The 22,231-nt window shown below is 38.7% G+C and overlaps 1 protein-coding gene across 5 annotated transcripts in view; it reads right to left on the reverse strand.

The window, feature by feature from the left end:
• PLCL1 (phospholipase C like 1 (inactive)) overlaps positions 1-22,231 on the reverse strand; it is a 304,833-nt gene that overhangs the window by 32,045 nt on the left and 250,557 nt on the right. For all 5 annotated transcript variants that reach the window (XM_072961537.1, XM_072961535.1, XM_072961536.1 and 2 more), the window contains 2 exons: positions 7,863-7,938; positions 5,583-5,692 (listed from right to left, as the gene is read on the reverse strand). In XM_072961537.1, the coding sequence (XP_072817638.1) occupies positions 5,583-5,692; positions 7,863-7,938 (186 nt within the window). The remainder of the gene's footprint in view (positions 1-5,582; positions 5,693-7,862; positions 7,939-22,231) is intronic.

A 22,231-nucleotide genomic window follows, 5' to 3' on the forward strand; every position in this document is an offset into this window, starting at 1 on the left:
ACTCACTCCCTAAATGCCAATGGGAAGGTTACTTAATCTCTCAGGCCTCAGTTCCCCTACTTGTAAAATGAGACTAATAATAGTAACTTTATAAGGTGACTCTTAAAATTACTTAAGATGTTGTGTGAAAACTACTAAACTGCCCATTGTGAGTAATGAATGCTCATTATTAATAATAAAAATAACAAACTCTTAACATAGCACTTTTTATATCCCAGATACCACTTTATATATATTAACTCATTTAGTCCTCACTATAACCCTGTGAGGTGGGTATAGCTGAGGAGCCTGTCACTGACGGATTATATTCACCAACATCTGCTCCCCTTCCTTAAGGAAGTATGTTCTTTCCCCACTCCACTGAAGTTCAGCTTTGACTATTTGCCTTGCTTTGGCCAGTCATATTTGAATAGAAAGGACACGTGACACTACTTGGTGGAAAAGTTTAAAACCAGTTTGTGCTTCCCTACTTCTAGGATTATAAATGGATTAGTTGAAGTAGAGCCCCCGATAGGCTGAGTTCCTAAGTGACCCTTGGTGACCCTAGTGGACAAACAGTGAGAGCAAGAAAAAAGTTACTGTTTTAAGCCACTGAGATTTTCATCACTGTTACCACGGCACAACCTGGCATATGCCAAGTGATTCAGAATCATAGAGACAAAAGGAAATTCTCCCAAGACCACACAGCTAGAAAGTACCTGGCTCCAGAATCCGTGCTCCTGACCACTCTGTTTTATGCTTCTTAGTAACTGACTGCAATGTCAATATAAAGAGTAGTTTATTACTAACACACTGCTGTCACTGGAGATCTGCTTCCAGCCTTCACAGATAGCTGTTCTTTTCTGAATGAGTTGGCTCAGGAGGAAACCTAGCCTTTCTCCAGCCTCTACTGTAACAATAGCCAGCAGCTGACAGAAACACCCTTGGAGAATTTCTCAGTGGACAAACATGGAGGACACTGGACAAATTCCTTCTTTATATAACCTCCAAGCAGCCCCCAGGGCATGGTCACGATGGCTGCCAGGAGAGCCTGGTTGGATCCCCCAACACACACAGTATCTCAGATAATGATTTAAAATATCTGTGCTCATTCTGCTGAGGGTGACCCCATTCTTTCTGAGACTGAGCCTTGCAGAGATGGACGCCTCTCCTCATATTTCTTTTTCCATTAGCCCATCATCTTATCTCCTTTCTTCTCCTGTCTTAACAATGAGTACAGACTTCGAATGTGTTTTCAGTCTCCCCTGGAAAGCACATTAGTGCGCTGACACCCATGTAATTTCCCTTCTGTTGCAAGATTCCTCAGACATGGGAGGGTTTGGAACTTGGGGATTAAGTGAGAGGATCTGCCTGGGTTAGAAACGCAAGAACCCAAGCAGAAGTGAGAAGCTGCATCCGCTGCTGTTCCCAAGGAAAACGAGAATGTTGTCGAGATAAAGACAGGAGGAGCCAAGGTTAGAAGGCAAAGAAGTTAGGTGGGAAAAGAGTAGTCGTATCCACTGGACATGAATCTATAAAAGAAACCCAGCTGTTTTTCATGGCACCCAGTGGAATACAGAAATTATAAACTGGAAATCTATTTTGGGAAAGTATAGGTACATATCAATTAATAGAAGTGCTCACTGATGAAGTAATCATTTATTCATAATTTGTTTAATACATGCCATTCAACTGGTAGTCAATGAAACTCATGAACAAATAGGGAGCTTTTCCTTATAATAAAATGTTTACTAATTATATTTCTTCAATATTTTTATATATCTCTACATGACACTTCTCCAGTCTGGTAAAACTGATTTTTTCATCAAGCTTTTAAAAATGTAAAGATAATGGAATTTAGTTCCTTAAAATGGCCAACAAGTCAAGTTAGAAAAATACATATTGGGAAACTCACTAAAATGTTACTGTCAGGTTCTTTCTAATTTCAGTTTTATAGATGTGACCACCTTTCAAAGAAGTTCTTTTTGTACTTAAAGAATCAAATCAGTCTGGATGGAGCCTAGGACTTTAAATGAATTCCACTTCCTAATACTTTATGTTTTATCAGTGGTATGGTATAAATTCATATCTCTTTACCAAGAGACCTTCAGAATTCTCATTAGTGAAATACTTCCAAAATTGATAACAATTTACTACAATGGGCTGGCTATAGAAGTGACGTTGTGGTATCTCTTTCTGAAAGATGTAAAGAACAGGAAACATTTTCATTGTGAGATTTTAATGTTATGCTAATAGCCAAACAAAACTCACTTCTGAAGGACAGCATGGAGGAAAGACAGATGGAAGGAACTGTCAACATGTGAGGGTGGGATGAGATGGAGCTATCTTGGTCCAATGATTATCAGGAAAAGATACTGAAGACTGAGTCATTGAGACCTGCGCCATCACATCATCCCAAATGAACACAGAAGCTATTTAAAGAATTCAATTTTGTGCTCAGCCGTGAAAGAGAAAGAAAGGGAGAGGAGGAAAATGACTATAACAGTTGGCTATTGGCATGTGGCAAAAGTGTGAGGGAAATGCAAAAGATCTGCTAAGCAAGTCCCCACTTTGGACCCATGCATGGTGCTAAAATATGAATGAAAGAAAAACATATGTATGGGAGCTTCTGGGACCATCTTGATTTCAGCCTCCTTGCTGGATTCTAAATCCTCATTTCCATCTTGGAAAATTTGGACTCTGTAGGTATAATTCATGTTCATTATATTGTAAAGCTATTCATCTTTGTCTCTGCACATTTTTCTCTAGCTCCTCTGTCATATATTAATACCAGATCAGTGTAATAATGAATCACAGAAAACATACAGAATTTATTTTCAGTCTCAGTTCAGTTTGCTTTAAAGCCAATGCCCCTCTCCACCACTCCATGCTGCCAACTCACCATTTCCCTGAGGGTACATTTCTCATTTTTCTACGTCCTCCCTTACTTGTTGGAAATTACACTGGAAATAAGTATTTTCAGCTACATGAACCCACATATTCAGCAAATATTGGTCAGTCATCCCTCTCTTCCCCTAGATATCAGGAAGCACTGTAAAAATTGTGTGTGACGAAACCTTTCTAGTAAGCAATGCAGAATTCCATAGGTGAGCTTTGACATAGCTTACTATTTCAGTGACTGTGTCTTACCACTGTGGTTATTACTAATTCAACCAGTTGTAAGCAATAGAAATTGACTCCAGCAACTTAAGAAAAAGGGCATTTTTAAGAGCTTGGAAAATCAATACGAAGGCCAAAAAACAAAGCAGAAATTAAGAACTTCAGATCCAAAATACAAGAATGAAAGGGTCTTACAGAGGAAGGTCTTGTCAGAGAGGCACCACTGGAATACAGTCTCCAGAAGAGCTGGTCTCTCTGTCCCTTAGCTGAAAATTCAAATTCCAAGGAGGTCATTTGTTTAGCATTTAGGGAAAGGGCACACAATTAACAGGTCCACTAAATGCAATGGGGCAGAGAAAGGAAATACAAGAAGTTCAGAACGTTCACTATTCTTGTTTAAGTTGAAATACCAGCAGCTGGTACATGAGATAAGGTAACAGAAGATTGATTCTGTTTCAAAAGATCTGTCTTGGAATGATTCGTACAGCATTTGCTAGGCCTCATCTAACAATCAGCTCCTGTCACTAACTCAAACACACAAAATGACCTGAGAAAACAGTGGCTTAAGTCAAAAGTCAACAAAGAAACAAATAATTATACCCCAATTTTAATTATTAAAAATTTAAATAAATGAAAACCAAAAGCCTTTTCTTCTAATAGTCATCTTCACCCTGGCAAAAGCAACAGCATATATATATATAGTAAAGGTGTGGATATAGTTATATTATGTCTAGTTTTGTGCACTGTGACTTAGCTATTTTGTATGTATTATCTCACTTAATTCCTACAAAATGTGAAATTCAGGGTGTAGGTATTTTTATCACTCTCAGAGAGATTACATAACTTGGTTAATGCCTTACAGCCATCAGGCAATCTGCACACAAATCCTGTGCCCTCGCCCTGCACTCGGCTGCCTGGACTCAGTCACATGGATGGAGGCAGGAGGACAGGGAGGGGGTTAGAACCATGCGCATGAGTTAAAATCTCAGCTCTGCCATCTACTAGCTGAAGGCAAGATACTGAAACCTCCCTGAGCCTCAATTTCCTCATCTGTGGGAGGGCGAGGGTCATATCAGGATCAGCATGAACTGCTGCAAGGCCACACAGTTGTTGCAAAGAAGAAAGGAGGGGACATATATAAACTACTTGGTCTTGAGTGCTTGTCACACATGAAGTGCTAAATTTAAATCGATGGCTGTTATTACTTGCATGTCTGTCTCCCCTTGTAGACTAGTCCTGGAGGCCCAGGTATTTTTTTTTTTTTGATATTTGTTTCCCTAGCTCCTTTCTCAGTGATCAGCACATTAACAAGCCCACGTAAATGTCCACTGAACAGAAAGCACCTGTGTCAGGGCCCGCACTGCCGTGCTGTACTCTAGTTTTATCAAACAAGCTCCTCTTGGTATTAACACCATAGTTCCTGCCCATTCAGCAAATGATGCCTATTTTCCCCCACTACCCTCCTGCCCCAGACTGCTAATTCAGGAGGTCAAGGTCTGTATCATTTTTGTTCTCCATGGGTCCCCAGTGCGTAGCAGAGACCCCAGTACACAGTAGGAGTTTAACAAATATTTGTGGGTTGAATTTTTAATAAACCTCTGTGATACGCCTTCCAGCTCACCGAGCACTGTCACAAAAGCACATACAGTTCTCTCTCTGCAGAGCAGGCCCTGGGTTCACACTCCAGCTCCACCTTGGGTTTTATACATCGGTTTTCAATGCCTCAGTTTTCTCACTTGTAAAATGAGGATAGTAATAGTATTGGGTTACTGAAAGTATTAAAGCGTTAGCTCATATAAATCTTTGTAAAACAGTACCTGGAGTATGTGTTCTTTAAGTGTCAGCAATTACTAATTTTATTTCTGGCTGTTTTTCTCCATCACAGTGTTAAGGATAAATCATTCTAACTGCCTAAATCATTTTTCCATTCATGTATGAAAATATGAAAAGTGGCATCTTTACTTCAAAATCCTAAAATTAATTTTCAGCTGAGCAAATCATAATCTCAAGAAAAACCTGAGTTCCAACATTTTTGCAAAAATAAATGTATTTACAGAGATTGTTCTTAAAATAAAACAATCTTAAATGGCTTCAAGTGTTCTATAGTTTAAGGCTCATCCAAATTACCTGTGTTGGGTGCTTCTCCAGCAACATTTTATGTGATCCGTTCCACAAACAACAACAGTCATATTGACTTGAACAGAAGTGTGAGTAAACACACATACAAACACACACACACATACCAGGTAATGGAATTAGGTCGTTCTGTCCTCTGCCTCCACCACAAACCTCATTGTCCTATTGTGGCAAAAAGTGTGTCAATCTCAGTATGCATCTCCTCATCACTTAGAGCATGAATTAATTAGACCACACATTAATTAAAAATTCAAATCACCGTATTTAACCACTGATGCTTCCCTACACATTAGAGAGATGAGGAGGAGAAAAACAGAGGCAACGGGGCAGCTGGGTACTTCATTTACCTTCAATACTGTAATGTTCCAAGCAAAGCTCTCAGTTGCCTTGCTGAGTTTTCTTCCCTTCAAGCCTTCTTTTGCTCCCAGATTATGAAGTTCCTCATGGAACTCCATCCCTTTAAAAAAAGAACATAAAAGAATTCCTTATATAAATTTCAGAAAAAATAGGCATTTTATTGTTTAAATATTATCAGTAAAAATACAATTTCCCATTTCTGTCCTTCTCTCATAATTTCTAAATCCCTGAATTGAATTCTCCTTCCCATTCTGTTCATCCCTACCAAATGGCTCTCCTTAGGGGAAAACTAAAAATAATCAATGTGCTAGATTAAATTAGATTTTGAACAGCCAGGAGCCATAGATAAACACATGAGAAGTTGAAAAGCAAATTCTCCCAACAGGTTGTATCCATCTTGTGTGTCCTCTGCCTGGCTTTTAGATAAAACGGTGTAATGTGTGAATGGCACCCATATGTGATAGATACACGTGTCTTACTTTTCCTTATGAACCATCCGTATGGCCTGACAGTAGGCCCTGGAGCCCACACAGATGACAATGGCAATCAGTGAATGTTGAGCAAAAACAAAAAGGTTTTTTAAAAATAGCATTCCTGGAAACACCCAAGTGTTTCAGATTTGAGAATAGCCTTAAAGTTATTTTTGGCTAAACGATTCTCCCAAAGCTTGAATACCATAAATAACATCACCGTCATCTGTTTCTTCAGCCTTTACCTTAGCACTTCAGAGATGGAATTCTCTCTTTCTTCTGGAGAGCTCATTCTGCCTTTGGAAAGCCATGACTGATTTCGAGTCAGTCTCTCTCCCTGCAACTTCTGCTCCCTGGGGCTCGCTAGACCCAGACCAACAAGGTCTAATCTCTGTTGCACAGTGCAGCACTTTAAATATTTGACGAAAGATAGTGCATAAAGTCCATCAGAGTTTTGCCTTCTCCAGATTAAGCATGTTTCACTTTACGAATAATGTCTCTCTTTAAGGAGGACACCCAGGCAGGGCCACTGCACTGCTCGGCTCTCTGGAATGTAGCTTGTAGGGACCTGTGTCCGGGAGCATTGTACTCAAAATGGGCTTGAAGCAGCCCACATGAGGTAGGACTGTACCACCACCTTCCTTGTTCCAGTTACTATGCTTTTATTAATGCAGCCTGAAACCACATTAACTCTCCTGGTGCTAACATGACAAGCATAGCACAGAGTAAGAGCATGACTGCGAAGGCCAGGCTGACACTCTGGCTCTACCACTGACCAGCGACACGAGCGTGAGCGAATCCCTGACACTCTCTGTGATTCAGTTTCGTCTTTGGTACAATGGTGACAACAAGAATGCTCACCTCATGGGATTGTGGTGAACATTAAATGAGCCAATACACACAAAGCTCTCAAAGTAGTGCCTGGCACATAAGAGCATCATCTAAGTACTTGGTATTATTATTATTTTCACGCTTTCTGTCAACAGAAACATTTAAGCCTCTGGCTCAGTAATGAAGAGCACCATTTTTAAAGCTTGGTTTGGGCTGAAGATTATCTCTACCACACATTGGCATGGGACTTGATGTATTTCACTCAGTCTCTCACAATCTCAGATGCCTCATCTGTAAACTGGATAAAATGATGATTACCTTGCAGAGTTGTTATGAGGACTAAATAACAGAGCATGTGTACTTAGTATATTATATGCATACATATCAAGCAATTGTCAGTGTCCTCTTCCTCATTGTAATCATCAGCGTGTGTGTGGATCAAAGAGAATGTGGATCCAAGAGAGATAAAAATACAGGGCTGAGGGTGAAGGTGAACATAAATAAACACGCAGATGTGCCCTGAGAGAGATGTGGCCCACCCCATCCTTAAGGAAAAAACAAATCTAATATGAGGACTAGAAAATGAGGCAAAAGCCTAGCAGATTAATAGGATTATGGTTCAAAGTGTAAAATAAAGTGATTCCTAAGGGGTAATGTGAAACCATAGTTTCCTTATCAGTAGTAAAAGGTTTTGACAGGTTCCCCAAACACAAAGGTAAATTCAGAAGCCCTCCCCTCTCTAGGCATCCTCAGACACCACCCCTATATGCACACACACAACCCACCTACTATCACCTAGATCTCTTCTGTACCAAACAAAGGCTTCAGCATAACTCAAAGTATAGTTAAACTGTGGCATCAAATATTTGAATTTTAAGAGTAAAAAGAGAAACTTTAAAAGTCTACCAAGAATCATCATTATGGTTTCTAAACAAAATGGGGGCGAGGCGGTGGTGGGGGGGAGATTACCTGCTTTCTGACACTGCACAATCTTTTCTTGGACTGTGTCTGCCATTTCTATGAGAAACCGGCTCTCTTGAATCATCTGTCGCAAAATAAACATTAAAAAGGTGGTTGTAAGAAATCCTTAAACTGGAACATTGGAGAGATGACATACAGAAAGACCCACATGACACTGCCAGTAATGGGGAGCTATGGCCATAACCACAAGAGATGAGAGAGGGAAGGATAATCTCGGCTCCGACCTCCACTCCCTCTGACACTAGCTAGTGTCACCTACCTTATAGTTGTTCCAGTTATGTAACATGCCTGGCACACCATGGGTGCCAAATGAATAACTGTTGAATTGATGCCTACACATCCTTTAAGTACCAGATCACACTTATGAATACCTCTTATTTTATTCCCTCATCCTCAAAGTTGCTACAACATCAAGGCAAGTGGTACTAGGCCAATAGCAATGAGAATCAGAATAAAGAATCACCTAGTGATGAGCTAAAGGACTACTGGACACATCAGTGAAGCTGGCAACTTGGACTTGAGTAGCCCAAAGATGGCGGAGGTCTGGTCCTCCCTCCAGAAGGGCTCCAGCTCTGTTGGCAAGAATGAGTTGTGGGTCATACTCACCACCAGTTCAACAGAGCTTGTAGGCAACAACACTGAAACGGTGTCTCTGCCCTCTACATTTGGGTACAAAGAAAAAAAGACCAAGAGGCAATTAATATACTGAGTAAAGTAGGGGAAATAAGACAACTGTTGGGGAGATAAAGAAAAGAAAAATTTGTATTTGAAGAAGGGAGAAGATGATAATAGATGAAGACGTTGTGATCAGAAAAACAAAGGGTTGGGGCCCTTCTGAAGAAATGACTGAAGAAAGGCAACCAATAGGCAAACCAACTCTTCCTGAATTTCCAGCCACTCTTTTACTTTTAATAAATGTCTCCTTCAAGCTGGCTATTCCATGTTTTATCTGTCTGGCTCTTACTAATCTGAAGAGAATTCAAGGCAGAATTCAAAGTGGACATAAAAGGTCTTGGCTAAGATATTTTTCATAATGAAATGCTGCTGAACATATTGCAGTCTTGTACAATCACTTTCAAATATAAAGTGGTTTATGACTACAGATTTTCAAATGGAAAAGAACATTTGAATCACAAAATTTTAGTGCCTAACAGTGCCATAGAAGTAAAATCATATCATTCATCCATTTAACAAATCTCTATTCAGAAGCCACTATGTGTAAGCACTGTGGTAAATACAGGAGATATAATGCATTGATGGGGAAAAACAGACACATTTCTATCTACATGAAGCTCGTGGTCTAATAGGGAAGTCTACTTAAATGAATGAATGAAATATGATCTCTTAATCAAACTTCAATTACTCATATTTTCTGCCTAACATGATAGTTTGAAGTGATTTATTTGGAGGGCTAAATTGACTACCAAAACCACAAAACTAGACACCCAAGAAGGTCTAAGCTGAATCAAACTTTTTAACTGCATTAACTCCTTCAATTCCTAAGAGGAAGTAGAATGCTTATCAATTAACAATTTGTCAAATGGCTAAGAGTTGCCTAAGGTACTGCAGCGTTCAGGTGAATGAAACTTACAGACAAAAAAAGATTCAATATGAAGGCAATCTTATTCAGTCTTTTCTAAGCTAAGCATCCACACATGCAATACTAATTGAGTTTTTATAAAGTTATAAAGTTATCCGATGTTTCAATTAGTCAAGTAGCAGCCAAAATGTTTCCATGAAATTCAAGCAAGGGAAACATTCATAAAGAACAAACATGTTCTGTGACCTTATCATGAGCAAAATAGGTAATATACTATACATTTTTAGAATCATTCTATTTTAAGGCTGAAAGGATCTTAGTTATCATGACCACCCCCTTAATTTGTAAAAAAGGAAACTAAGATTTACAGGAGTTAAGATTCTTGACTGAAAAATAGAACTAATAAATGATAAAATTACAATCCCAGTTTCCTGGCATCCATTTATTTTCATGAAAAAATAGCACCCTGTGATTTTGTCTGATTTGATCACATTCCGTGAGATGGTGCATGTCTTCACACACGTGCCATCTTTCGAGCCTGAAATGTAGCTTTCCAAAGTCAGCCGACCACCAGTAGCAACATGAGGCATGCCCACAATCAATCTATTCCAACCGGGTGCAAATATGTCCTTTTAAATAAAAACTCCAAAAATGGACAGGATAGGTAATTTCACTTGATAATAGTTTGACTATCATTCATGTCTCTTGGTTTTGCTTTTAGCAGAGAACATATTCCATTCTCTGATTAAAAGAAAAAAAGAAACCCTTTATTGATTTGTTGCCAGTTTTCTTTGCATTTTGCTAAGTATTTCCTCAGTGTTGAGTACAAAAGGAATACAATTCCTACCTCCGAAAATGCCAGAGCTTCTTTGTAACAACCTAAGGACGTGTCCTCTTCACCAAGGCTAACTCTTCTACCTCGACTTTCAGTCTCCTCTCTCCCTGTTCCCCTCAGGACCCCATTCTTAAAGACTCCTTTTTTTCATCTACAATTTCTACCTCTCTCTGGTTTTTCTCTTCTCCATACAGTATCTTCTACCTTAAAGTAAGCAAATAAAAACAATAACAAAATATTCTATCAGACTTTGAATTGTCATCATCATCCCTTCCTTAAAAAAACTAGCCCAGGCTCATTGCTTTGACTTTGGCAGGACTCCACGGAGACCCCCAAAGTTGAACCTTGGCCTCATCATAAACTATGCCCTGGCCAACCCTCGGTCCTCATTCTCACCAGCTCAGCGGTTGACACCACTGAGCATCTTTCCTTTCTGACTTCCAGGATTCTGGTTCTTTTCTGCTCCATTCCTTCTCTATCCTCCGTACTGCTTCCTGCTTCTTTTTCATTCCCATACCCGTAGGAATCCTCCAAGCCACCTGGCCACTGTTCTCCATTCTTTCCCTTCCTACTTTCTCTCTTCTTGGTAATTTTATCCATTCCTGGAGCTATCAAATATTGCACCCATACAGATCAATGTCTCCAACCCTGGCCTCTCTTCTAAATTGCAGATTCATACTACCAATGGTCTACACCAGTGATTTCCAAAGTAGGGAGATGTATGCACCCTAGGGTGGGTGGTGGGGCACACAGGAAAATCCACTGAGGTGTGAGAAGAAACAATAAACTCACATTTATTTTATCTGTAAAATCAGACACAAAATTAAGCTTTACAGATTGATCCTGGCCCTCTTGCCAAATCAAGATCATGTGGTCCCAATGCGGTAAATGAGGTAAGATAAGGAAAGGAGGGAATTCCCACTAAAGAAGGGGTGGCAGCAGTGTTGTGGTTTCTTGGAGAATATTTCTACTTACGCACGCCTGTAAAGTGGTTAAGTCAGTACCACTTACACTATCTGCCTCCAAATAAACTAAACCTTCCCAATACGGATCCTTGAAAAGAAAATGAAGATAAGGAAAGCGAGGGCAAACGACGCAAAGACGGGAGAACTGCCACTCACCCTATTCCCACCATGAGTTCTTCCTCAGCACATTAAGAAGTGAAAACAGTAACAGCCGGTCAGATCTCACATGTTTGATCATATTGGGATAGCAAAAAAATGTTATCATTCATAAGTAAAATTACTTGAAAACCCAATGCTAATTTCTATCCTTGATATGTTATACACTGTATATATCAGTATGTTAGTCTGTTTATATAACTTATGAATGAGCAAATTCTCAAAATATTTTTACTGAGGAGTTCTGTGCTGGGTCCTCTCTGTTCACCCCTCCAGACCCACTCTCTGCCATGTTCTGTGCTGGGGAGGTTGATCTCCACAGACAGTATCAACCAGGCTTCCTTGCCTCTGATTTCTACTGCGATCGGGGACAGGAGGAGAGAGGGTTTAGGGTAGTTACTCTCTTGATGGTTCCCTCCTCCTGGCCTCTCCGCAAGGCCTCAGTTCCGGTCAGGGGGCCTCTCTCTGACAAGTACAGATATTACTGAGTGCCAGGAATGGCTCCCTGCTCTTGCCCTTTTAGGCCTGGGGATGATGACAGCTCTCCACTGTTGCCTGTCCTAGGGTGTTGACTCCACTGTTGCTTCCCAAACCCTTGCCCACACATTTATAACCAATCCCCCTCTACTCCTTTAATCACCCTTTTTGAGTGTGCTATCTGCAGAGAGCCTGAGACAGCGCTCAACCCAAAAAAGTGGAGATGCCTACCTGCTAGATACCCACAGCATCCTCTGTCTCACCAGACACACAGCTCAAGTCTCAGACATCCTCTCGGCCTCCCTGCACCCTGCAGGTGCGCCTCACGCTCCCTCAGTCACCACGTCTTGCCTGGCCTACCACTTTTATCCCTTTGTTTCCTTCTTCACCACAGCACTCCTGGTTCAAGCCCTTGTTCCTAGTCCCTGGAGCATCTATCAAATTCCAACTATCCTTCCAGAGGCAGGTCAAATGTTACCTTTAAAAATGTTTTCTGCTCCATTTCATCCTCCTTACCTCACCGTCTGCCCCTTCTATCACCATCAAAACATTAGGAATCTCCTGTTTCTTCAAAATTCTCACAGAACTCCCTTTGAGGCACTCAGAGGTGGGTTTGAATCCCTGCTCTGCTGCTGGTAGGTTCTGGTTCTTCCCACCTCACTCCTTCCAAATGCTGCTTCCAGAACCATCTTCCAAAAGCACAGCATTAGTTACTTCCTGGCGTGGGCATTTTCTCCCTTGCCTATTGAATGAAGCAAAAGTTCTCTAACCTCGAGTTTGAGCCTTCCCATTGGCCTCAGCAGGCTTTCCTCCTATGGTTTCCCAGTTCTCCTTGGTTCCAGTTTACCCGTGTGAATCACACTTCTCCAAACATGTCCTACTCATTCCTCTACACGTTTCATTCTATTAGGGAAGTCCTCCTAAGCCATTTCTCCTGGTTCGGAATCTACCAGGCCTCACAGCTCACTTCAGTGCCCTCCCTTCCACTGGTGTTCTGATTTTCCCTTTCTTTCTCCCCCACCTCCAAATTCTGAGAACATTCTATTATTTTTCAGTCCGTCTACAATATTTCTTATTTTCTATCTTAAATTAAAATTGTTTACCTATGTTATCTGTCACCGCTCACTTCTGCAGTAACTTGTAATTCCAGTGGAACAGGGACCCAATATTGATCACCTTCATATCCCCACATTCATCCATCCATTTATACAATCACATTTTCCTTATCTTACTTTGTGATACTTATTTCTTCTACAGATTGATTACCTACACATGTACACACAATAAAACATTTTATTTATTATTGATCACTTCTCAAACTTAATTGTCTTTTTTGAATTCTAACCTCTCTTTTTGTCTCTAGTCTTTTCCCAGGTTCTCTATTTTTCTATAATCTTATGTGTTCTCAATTCCCTTTTAAATTGAGTACTGAAAAACAAACATAAAGATTTTAATAGGATTATACCTATAGACAATTTAACAATCAAGTATCAGAAAATAAATTTTAAAACTGTGTTACTTATTTGAGGCAAAATAAATTCAGGACCAAAACACGCAATAAAAGCCTATGATTTAAGTTCTCTTCAAAATCTCCCATGTAAACATTTGTTAAACCCGTAGTGTAAGAAGTTTGTTTTTTCCCTGTTGTCTAACAGGTTACTTCATAGATAATCAAGTGTGATTTAACCTTCAACGTAGAAAAGCATCCTTTTGAGATTTTTAGAGGATAACCTAAACACTTTTAGTAATAAAAGTCATAATTTTTACTCCAAAACACCTCATCATTAATATTCTCAGAACTTAAAATCATTGCTCATATAAACTTTCTCATAAGAACATTGGATCCTCTATGATAACAGCTTCCATTGTATTTAGGAGAACAATTTTATTCTATTTTCTGAAGTCAACTTTCAATTATTAGTAGTTGTAGAGAAAACAAGTAAGATGAATGGCTGAAATGTACCAACAATTCCAAATCACATTTAAATCAACAATTTCAACCTTCCCCCTCAGCTAAGTAATTGATCTAAGTTGTTAGGAGAAAATGGTTGATTTGAGTTTCACCTCCTTCCTAGGTCTTTGCCTATTCCGACAGAAATGAAATGTAACGTGCTAAAGCCAAGGAGAGAAGGTGAGAGCATGTCCTCAGATAATCCCCCAGCTGGGAGTCAGTACTCTTAGCCAGCCAGCCGAGGCGGGATTGATTCGGTCGATCGATAGAATCTGGCAGTAGCCTGATTGCCATATCTGATGTCTCAGCCTGAGCTCCCAGGTGCCTTTGCTGTTGTAGTGATACAAAGAGCTTTTCTTCAGTTCTTTCACATGACTATCTCCTAATGGATCTTATTTCCTTGCCAAAGCTTTGAATCTAACAGAATAGAGGACTTAACCCAGATAAAGGTTGACATTACTTTAAGCATTAGATGTGTCCTGAACAGGGGTGTGTAAAGTTGTCAGTTAAGATCAAAATAATTTATTCAAGACAAAAACTTTATTGAAGGGGGCAGTAATGCTTTTACTCAAAGATGGATTAAATTGTCTAACCTGTGTGAAAAAAACGTCTTTCCAGTTAAATAGGGAATTTGACTAACTGCCTAGAATCATTGCAGAGTCAATGTAATTATTTAATGGTACTGAAAAGATAAGATTTCATCATATCATGACTCACAAACCTTCCATAGATTCCAGTGTTCTGAATTTTATCTAAATTCTTAGAATCACAGAATTTTATATTTAGAAGTCACCCTAAGGACCATCTATCATGGAAAACCCCATTTTACGGATGAAAAACCTCAGCCCCAAACTGACTTGCCTTATGCCACACAGCTAGTTAGTGAAATAGTTTAGACTAGAACTCAGGCTTTCTTGAGGAGCAGACCTTATAAACTGTTCTTTGATGCTAATATTATACTAAAGTGTAGACTTCCTATGGCAAATGCAAGTTGATAGTAAACATTTTATCTATTAGAATTTACTAAGTAAAACATCATGAAAATACATTTTTGTTGTGGTTATTTCTCCCTCCAGGTCTAATTTGTAACACACATTAACCAATATAGATACTCTTCTTTTGAAATCTAGTAAGAAATGTACTTACTTATATCTGCTGTTTTTTAAGGATGGAGTTATCAAATATGGAAAGGCAATCAAGAATATGTGAGTCAATAAAAAGCCACTCTGCTCTAGACTTATTTTGTTCTCTCCCCTTAAGAAGACTGAAAAAAATTAACCTATCTCCTACCTTCCCTCTAATCTAAACACTGGGCTTTACTTTTTAGTTCTGTAGTGGTTCATCTGTTCAAATTGTTTAAAATATGATTTGAATTTTATTAAACTCGGTACATTTTAATATCTGATATTAGAAATATATGTGCTAACCAAAATGAAGATAATTTCCTTTAATTGTTAATTTACTTAAATATTTTAAATCAAGTGGGTAAAAAACATTGTTGATAGACAGGCATCTTTTAGTTTTAAACAGAATCAATCCTGTAAGACTGCTAATTTTTGGTGAAACAGGAACACACATAAGGTTAGAACATTTGCAGGCTTACTAGAAGCCCACGGTGTATGCGATGAAGTATTCTCTGTCCTGGGATCAGCTCTGCGTCACATTTCCTAGTCTGATTTATAATGGTGCAGGACAAGGGAACTTGCACAGAGCAGGTCAAAGGACCTTTGTCCCCACATTCATGATAGTGACAGGATCTACTTCAGTGAACAGCTTTCTGCATAAAGGGATCATTTTACCCTTTCTTTTCTCCAGTTTTTCTGTTTCCAACATACAGTTGTCAGCTATATGTTGAGTAATCATTAGAAATGTTTACTTTTATCCCACTATGATTAAAATCTAGTTCATTTATAAAATTACCAGGTGATTAACCTTCATGAACCTGCTTCAGAATTTTCAGGCCAAGTTGACTATCTCACGCTGCCTTATACTAAAAGTGTTGCAAGAACTTGAATATTCAGGAATGCAAAGCCAACTTTGAGGATGCATGTTAATGTGCCACAGAGAGCCCTCCTGAAATACTTGCTCATTGGTGCATCTCTAATACCCAGTGACCTTGGGACTCTGGCACCAAAAGGAAGTGCTGGAAATTCTCAAGATGCTGCTAATGCCCCCAACATACAGAAAATATATCAGAAGACATTGCCACACCCAAGAATAAAGGAGTTTCAATGCACTAGGTCCACAACATCTTTTAAAACAACCAGCTCTGGTTGAGCACTGCCAGTGGGCTGTTCTTTTTTTCCTGGGTTCCATTACTATACAACCCTACATATTTTTTGAAATACAAACTAATACAAAGTTTCACATAATGTCACAATGAGAGAGAGTGATGGGAGAAGAATATCTTTAATTTACCTAATTTCAATTGAAATTGATTTCAATACGTAAAACTGCAATGGGGAACTGTTGAGATACCTACAATTTTTTCCCATCCTGAGGCTCAACATACATTGGTAATAACACTGATAGAAGAGAATGTATTTAATCCAACACATTATGTTTGGCTTACTTGTCATACTGACCAGTATATTGATTCCACTGCAAGAGTGATTGAAGATAGCAATTAGTTCTTTCTGCTAGATTCCTAGCACAATCAACTACTCTGCAAATCACACAACTAAGTCAAAGATTAAATAACCCTTGAATCATATTCTCTAGATTGCTTTCATTTTATGTTCAGAAAGTACTATTGCTCTTACCATAGTAAAGTTTTCACTTTTATGTTAATGCTGATTCAGTACAGAAGTCACCTTTGAAGAATGTTTTGGGTTTATTTTTTACAGTCTCAATCCCCTGTAACTATTCTACCTCTGAATGCTATATTCAGAACACTAGCTACCCAAAAGTGTTCACGCTAACTTAAAATATTTAAAAGGACCAAATGTGTTAGGCAATACTTCTTAACTATGCATAAAAAATTAGACAGCTGAGAACAAAAGAAAGTAAAAATTCAGGTGTCTAAAGAAAAAATAGACAAAAGTCAGACAATTTTGTCTTTCAAAATTATTTGCAGATAAAATTCTACTGAGCACACAGAGGAAGTCAGGGAGGCTCTATATTACAAGTCACTGTGAAAAGTCCATCATAAGGATTTGAAGTCCTTAGACTCCAACCAGCTCAGGACATAAAATATCATCTGGTTCACTCTTTGGACACTGTGAGTCTCTGCCCGCTCCCCTTTTTAGGTATAAATCTTGCCTTTCCATCAGGATTTCTCAATCCAATCCTCCCATTGCTTCATACCATTTCTTTCCTGCAGCAATTTGCATAGTAACAGGTGTACAAAATGTGTTTGTTGAGCTGACTAATCATTGCCTAAAGACATAGACAAAATAAGTCAAGAAAGTGTTGTACTCTAAGCAGCAAATATACATGTTCCCATCTCATTTTAGTTACATCTCTCTTGAGCCAAAGAGCTGTCATGCTTTACCCTATGGTTATTTGTGCTGATACTTGTCTCTGTTTATTCATTTCTGAACTGCACAGAATCTACCAAAGTTCTTTATGGTTGGTATGCACTGAATGTCATGAACAAAGTCATAAATGAATCTTTTCTTAAGGTCAATTTTACAAGAGGTTAGAACAAAAGGCCAGACTTAGATGGACGGAGAAGGAACTAAGGCTAAGAAGTCATTCGAGGTGGTATAGAATAGAAATACAAAGGGTGGAGAATGAAAAGTACATGGTAAATAAATCAGCTTGACTGAAGGAAAGGGTACAGACAGAAGGAAATGGGAAATTAGGGTGGCAAAAAAAATTAGGCAGCACTAGTGGGTAAATGCTTTGCAAGGCTAGTTAAAATTCAAAATTCAATGATGGTTATTCCCATTGTTGAATTAGAGAAAGGTAGAGACTAGATGGAGGACTAGTCAGTCCATTGAAAAATTCAGGTAGGAGGAGAAGAGAGCCTGCTGAGAACCTTGGCTATGTCAATGTAAGGAAATGGATACACATGAGAAATACAATGAGGAAAGAAGCAAGAGATCTCAGTGATATTGAATTATACATAAAAAGACCTTATTGGCTTAATATGGAGAGAGAGAAAGAGAAAGGGAGGAATTGAGGACGACTGGCTTGGTGTTATCTTCTACAGTAGTTGGAAAAGGGCTAATGAACACCTAGGGAATTAAAAAATTAACCCAGTTTTTGGCTTATTAAATTTCTGTTGGTTGTTCTTGAGACACACAGGTGATGTCTTGTAATCAAATGTAGAAAATGTGACTAAAGTGACATTTTAGGGCTGAGGCTACAGAGGGGTTTTGAAAATAACGTAAAATGTGCATGCATGAAAACACTATTGTAGAAGGGAAAAAGTCAAACCTAACCAAACAAATTTTGATAGTGTTCTACTGAAATTGCAAAGTATTTTCCAATGTAATCAACTCACCATTACAACCTTGTGTTAAACAATGAGGGACACAAGCAGATCACCAATCATAGACTCACAGGCCTGCTTTGGACCTTACCAGTTCGCCTGCCCAGACTGGAAGCTACTGGAGCACAGGGTCTGCTGCACCTCCCACAGCATTAACACAAAGCCTTGCACATGGGAGGCACTCAGAATATGTTTATAAAATTAAACATCCCCATTTCTGGCTCTAACACTACGCAACTCTTTTGGTAACTAATTTTTATTTTTAACAACCCCAAGATTCAGATTAATCTTTAAAATAAGAAGAAGAAGAAAGAAAAGAAAATCTTACTTATTATTTGCAATACATAATTATACTTTAACAGCCTTAAAAGATGTAGCAGTGACTCCATGACTATATTACCTATGTTAGTGGATATTTTCTTAAGGAAAGTGAAAATCCGGAGTGGAAATGACCCCAAAAATCACGGTGCAAAATAGGGGACAAGTCAGTTAGAAACGGTGGTCTGATTTTAAACTAAGGTTTTGGGAGTTTCTGAAAAACTGTCCTGATGTTCACAGGGCCATCAAAATGGCACCACAACAAGGAGTCTGACCGCACAGCTCTCCTCTGTGTGTCTTTAGCCTGGGGAGCAGGTACCGATCTTCCATTTTTAGGGCATGCTCTCCTGTCTGTATTATTGATTAAGAATGTTCCCAGTCTGCTTTAGTGCTTTCTAGAAGCTGTCACTTCCCACTTCTGGCTGTGACATATGTTTGATATCAGGAAAATCACCTCTGCTTCAGTTGCCCTAAACATCAGCCAGGCATTTACACAGCTACATCTTTATTCAGAGCACTGAGGGAGATGGTAGACAGGGCTGCTCTTAAGTAAAATTACAGTTATTTGGGCAACCTCACCCCCACCCTACCCAGACTCAGGGAACACTCTGTCATTAGGATCTCTCCCTTTCCCCAGGTAAAAACCTGCCTATAGGACAGGATCTGTTAAACTCATCCAAAGGTACAAATTACTGATAACCCAATGTGTTATCGGTGGATAACTCACTGAAATGTTTTTGCATTTTAAAGGAGATAAAATGTTGTAAGCCCAAGGAATTGACTGTAGTTTTGAAATTTTAAGTATCAGTGAGCAGGTAGAAAACATATGCCTTAATTAAGATATGGAATGGGGGTTGGAGGTCTCCTGAAATTATGCCATGTAAATAAATCCACTCTATTATAATTGGCTTTTGATTCTTGACACCAACACAGATGCTATAATAGAATTTTAATTGCAACAATAATATTAAAATGATTTTTAAGGCTGAATTTCTAAAACCCTCCAGAGGAAATATTTCCAAATATTAAATTAGCTAGTGTTTGGTAAGCAATAGGGCCATTTCAGGTCATTAGGTAAAAACTAAATTTCTTATAGCTGATTTCTAATTTCATAGCATTGTGGTCAGAAAAGATGCTTGATATAATTTCCATCTTTTTAAACTTACTGAGGCTTGCTTTGTGGCCCAGCATGTGATCTATCCTGGAGGAGGTTCCAGGTGCACTTGAAAAGAATGTGTATTCCACTGCTTTCTGATGGGATGTTCTATAAATATCAATTAAGTCCACCTGGTCTAATCTGTAACTTAAGGCTTTGGTATGCAGCATAGTTTCACTGCCTTAAAAATGCCCTGTGCTTCACCTATTCATCCCATTCTCACCCTATCCTGCCCCCAGCCGCTTGCAACTACTGATCTTTTTCCTGTCTCCAGAGTTTTGCCTTACTCTATAGTTTTCTAATGTATATGTAAGACAGGGAACAGTTTGGCTAGGGTATTGTCATAGAAGTAAAACAAAGGGGATTTGACTTTTTAAATTTTTATTTTATTTCATTTTATTTATTTTGGCAGGGGGTGAGAGGCAACTGGGTTTTTGTTTTTGTTTTTGTTTTTTTAACAGAGGTACTGGGGATTGAGAATTTAATGATTTACCATAAAAAACATTCAATGATAGCATGAGAACTACACTATTTTCACCAACAATAGACACATCTGTTTACGTTTTATTCAACTAATCTTAATTGATAACATACTACGTGCCAGCCGTGTTTTAGGTGCTGGAGTTAACAGTAGTAAGCAGGGCAGACAGGCTCTCTTCCCTCATGAAGTGGACATTCAAACTGAGGGTAAAGGAAACGGACAGAAATTAAACCAAAAGTCACACAAAACATTTTTCAATACTGCTAAGTAAAATGATGGAAATCAAACAGGGTTACATGATAGAGTGACAGTTGGAGACAGAGGTAAGAGAAGAGAAGAATTCTCTGATGATAGGACATTTGAGCTAAGAATTAAGAGATAAGAAGCAACTATATATGCAAGAGAAAAATATTCCAGGCAGAGAGAACCAAGAGTAAAATGGCCTAGAGATGGGAACAAGCTGGGTCTGAAGAAAGCAAGCAAGCCCAAGTGGCTGACTGGAGCTAGCAGAAGAGAGTGTATAGGGGTGAGGCTGGGAGAAGTAAGTGAGACGGGCAGGCAAGGCCAGGTCATAAATGGCCCCCTAGGCCACAGTAAGAAGTTTCAGTTTTATTTTAATGGGAAGCCACTGGAGGCAAGAAAATAATGTGATGTGATTTACATTTTCACTCTGGATCTGCAGAGTACCTTAAAAGACTTCTTTAAAATAACACTAATACACCAAGAGGATTAAAGATGCCAACCAATACTATGCAAATTCTAAAGTGAAAACGGCGTTTCAAGATCATCACGGCATGTATCTGGTCCCTATCCACCTATTCACCAACCCTCTAAAAGAAATAACCAACGAGACATCGACAGTATTTTTGATCATGTCCACAGTCTGCTAAATTTACCATTTAGGGTATAGGGATATTTACACTCAATTCCCTACCAGAATGAAAAAATCATTTCCATAGGGAACTATAAACGAACATATCATTACAAGTATTTCTGCTTTCCACTATAGCCTTTTATTTTAAGCTTTGGAAAACCACGTTATGCCTGCAATTTGAAATTGCATTTTAAAAATACAAATGAGAACAGGCTGATGTTCAGATTTGGCTCCAGCAGATGTGGTCCCAACACCATGGGACACTTGGGGGTGTAAAATGAAAATTAGCCAGCCACAGGCCAGCTGCTTTTTTGCTTATTTCAGGCCAGCTCCAGGGGACTAGGCTCCCCTCTCAGTGAGTGATTTTTCTTTCTCAGCTTAAAAGGGAATTGGAGGAATAAGCGATTTCTACTGTCTGTCTCTATGGCAACAGGTACCCTAATTTCACCTTAGAATATACCTATTCACTGAATAGCTTTCAGTCCCTACTATTATGATGAAAAATTTGATTTCATGAAAAATGAGATTTAGGTAATAAGCAAACTTCTTCCCCAGCAACCATGAAGTACAGTTTGTAAGACGTATGATCATTCACGAGCAGAATACACTCTGTGGGCTTTTTCTCCTTTTCTGGTGTAGGGTACTTATCCCCAATGTCTCTCTTCTAGTTTTAAATGATAAAGTATTATTCTTTTTTTCTCAACATTTATTTTTATTCAATTATGAAAAGCGGTTGGTTCGTTGTAAAGAGTTTGGCAAATATGGAAAAAATATACAAAAGCAGATGCAAGAAAATAAAACTCCCTCTCCTTATCCAAAAATAATCAGTATTAATATCCTGCTAGCATTTTAGATGTGTACACATATAAATGCTATAACATATTTTTTGTAACCAATCTTTTTCACAAAACATATTGTAAGGAGTTCTCCACATCATTATTCTTTTAATACACAATTTTAATGGTTTCAGAGGAGTCTATAATATGGCTTATGATATTTTATGTAACTTATCCCTCTATGTTGACATTATTAACCATAAATGTTTATGTACATATCTATTGGCTTAGAATGAGCCCCTGGAAAGGAAATATAGGGGTCAAATGAGACAAATATTTCAAATTATATTGCCAAATTCTTCCCCCCAAATTATATCAATTTATTTTTCC

This window comes from Vicugna pacos, chromosome 5 (genome assembly GCF_048564905.1).
Source record: "Vicugna pacos chromosome 5, VicPac4, whole genome shotgun sequence".
Lineage (NCBI taxonomy): Eukaryota > Metazoa > Chordata > Mammalia > Artiodactyla > Camelidae > Vicugna > Vicugna pacos.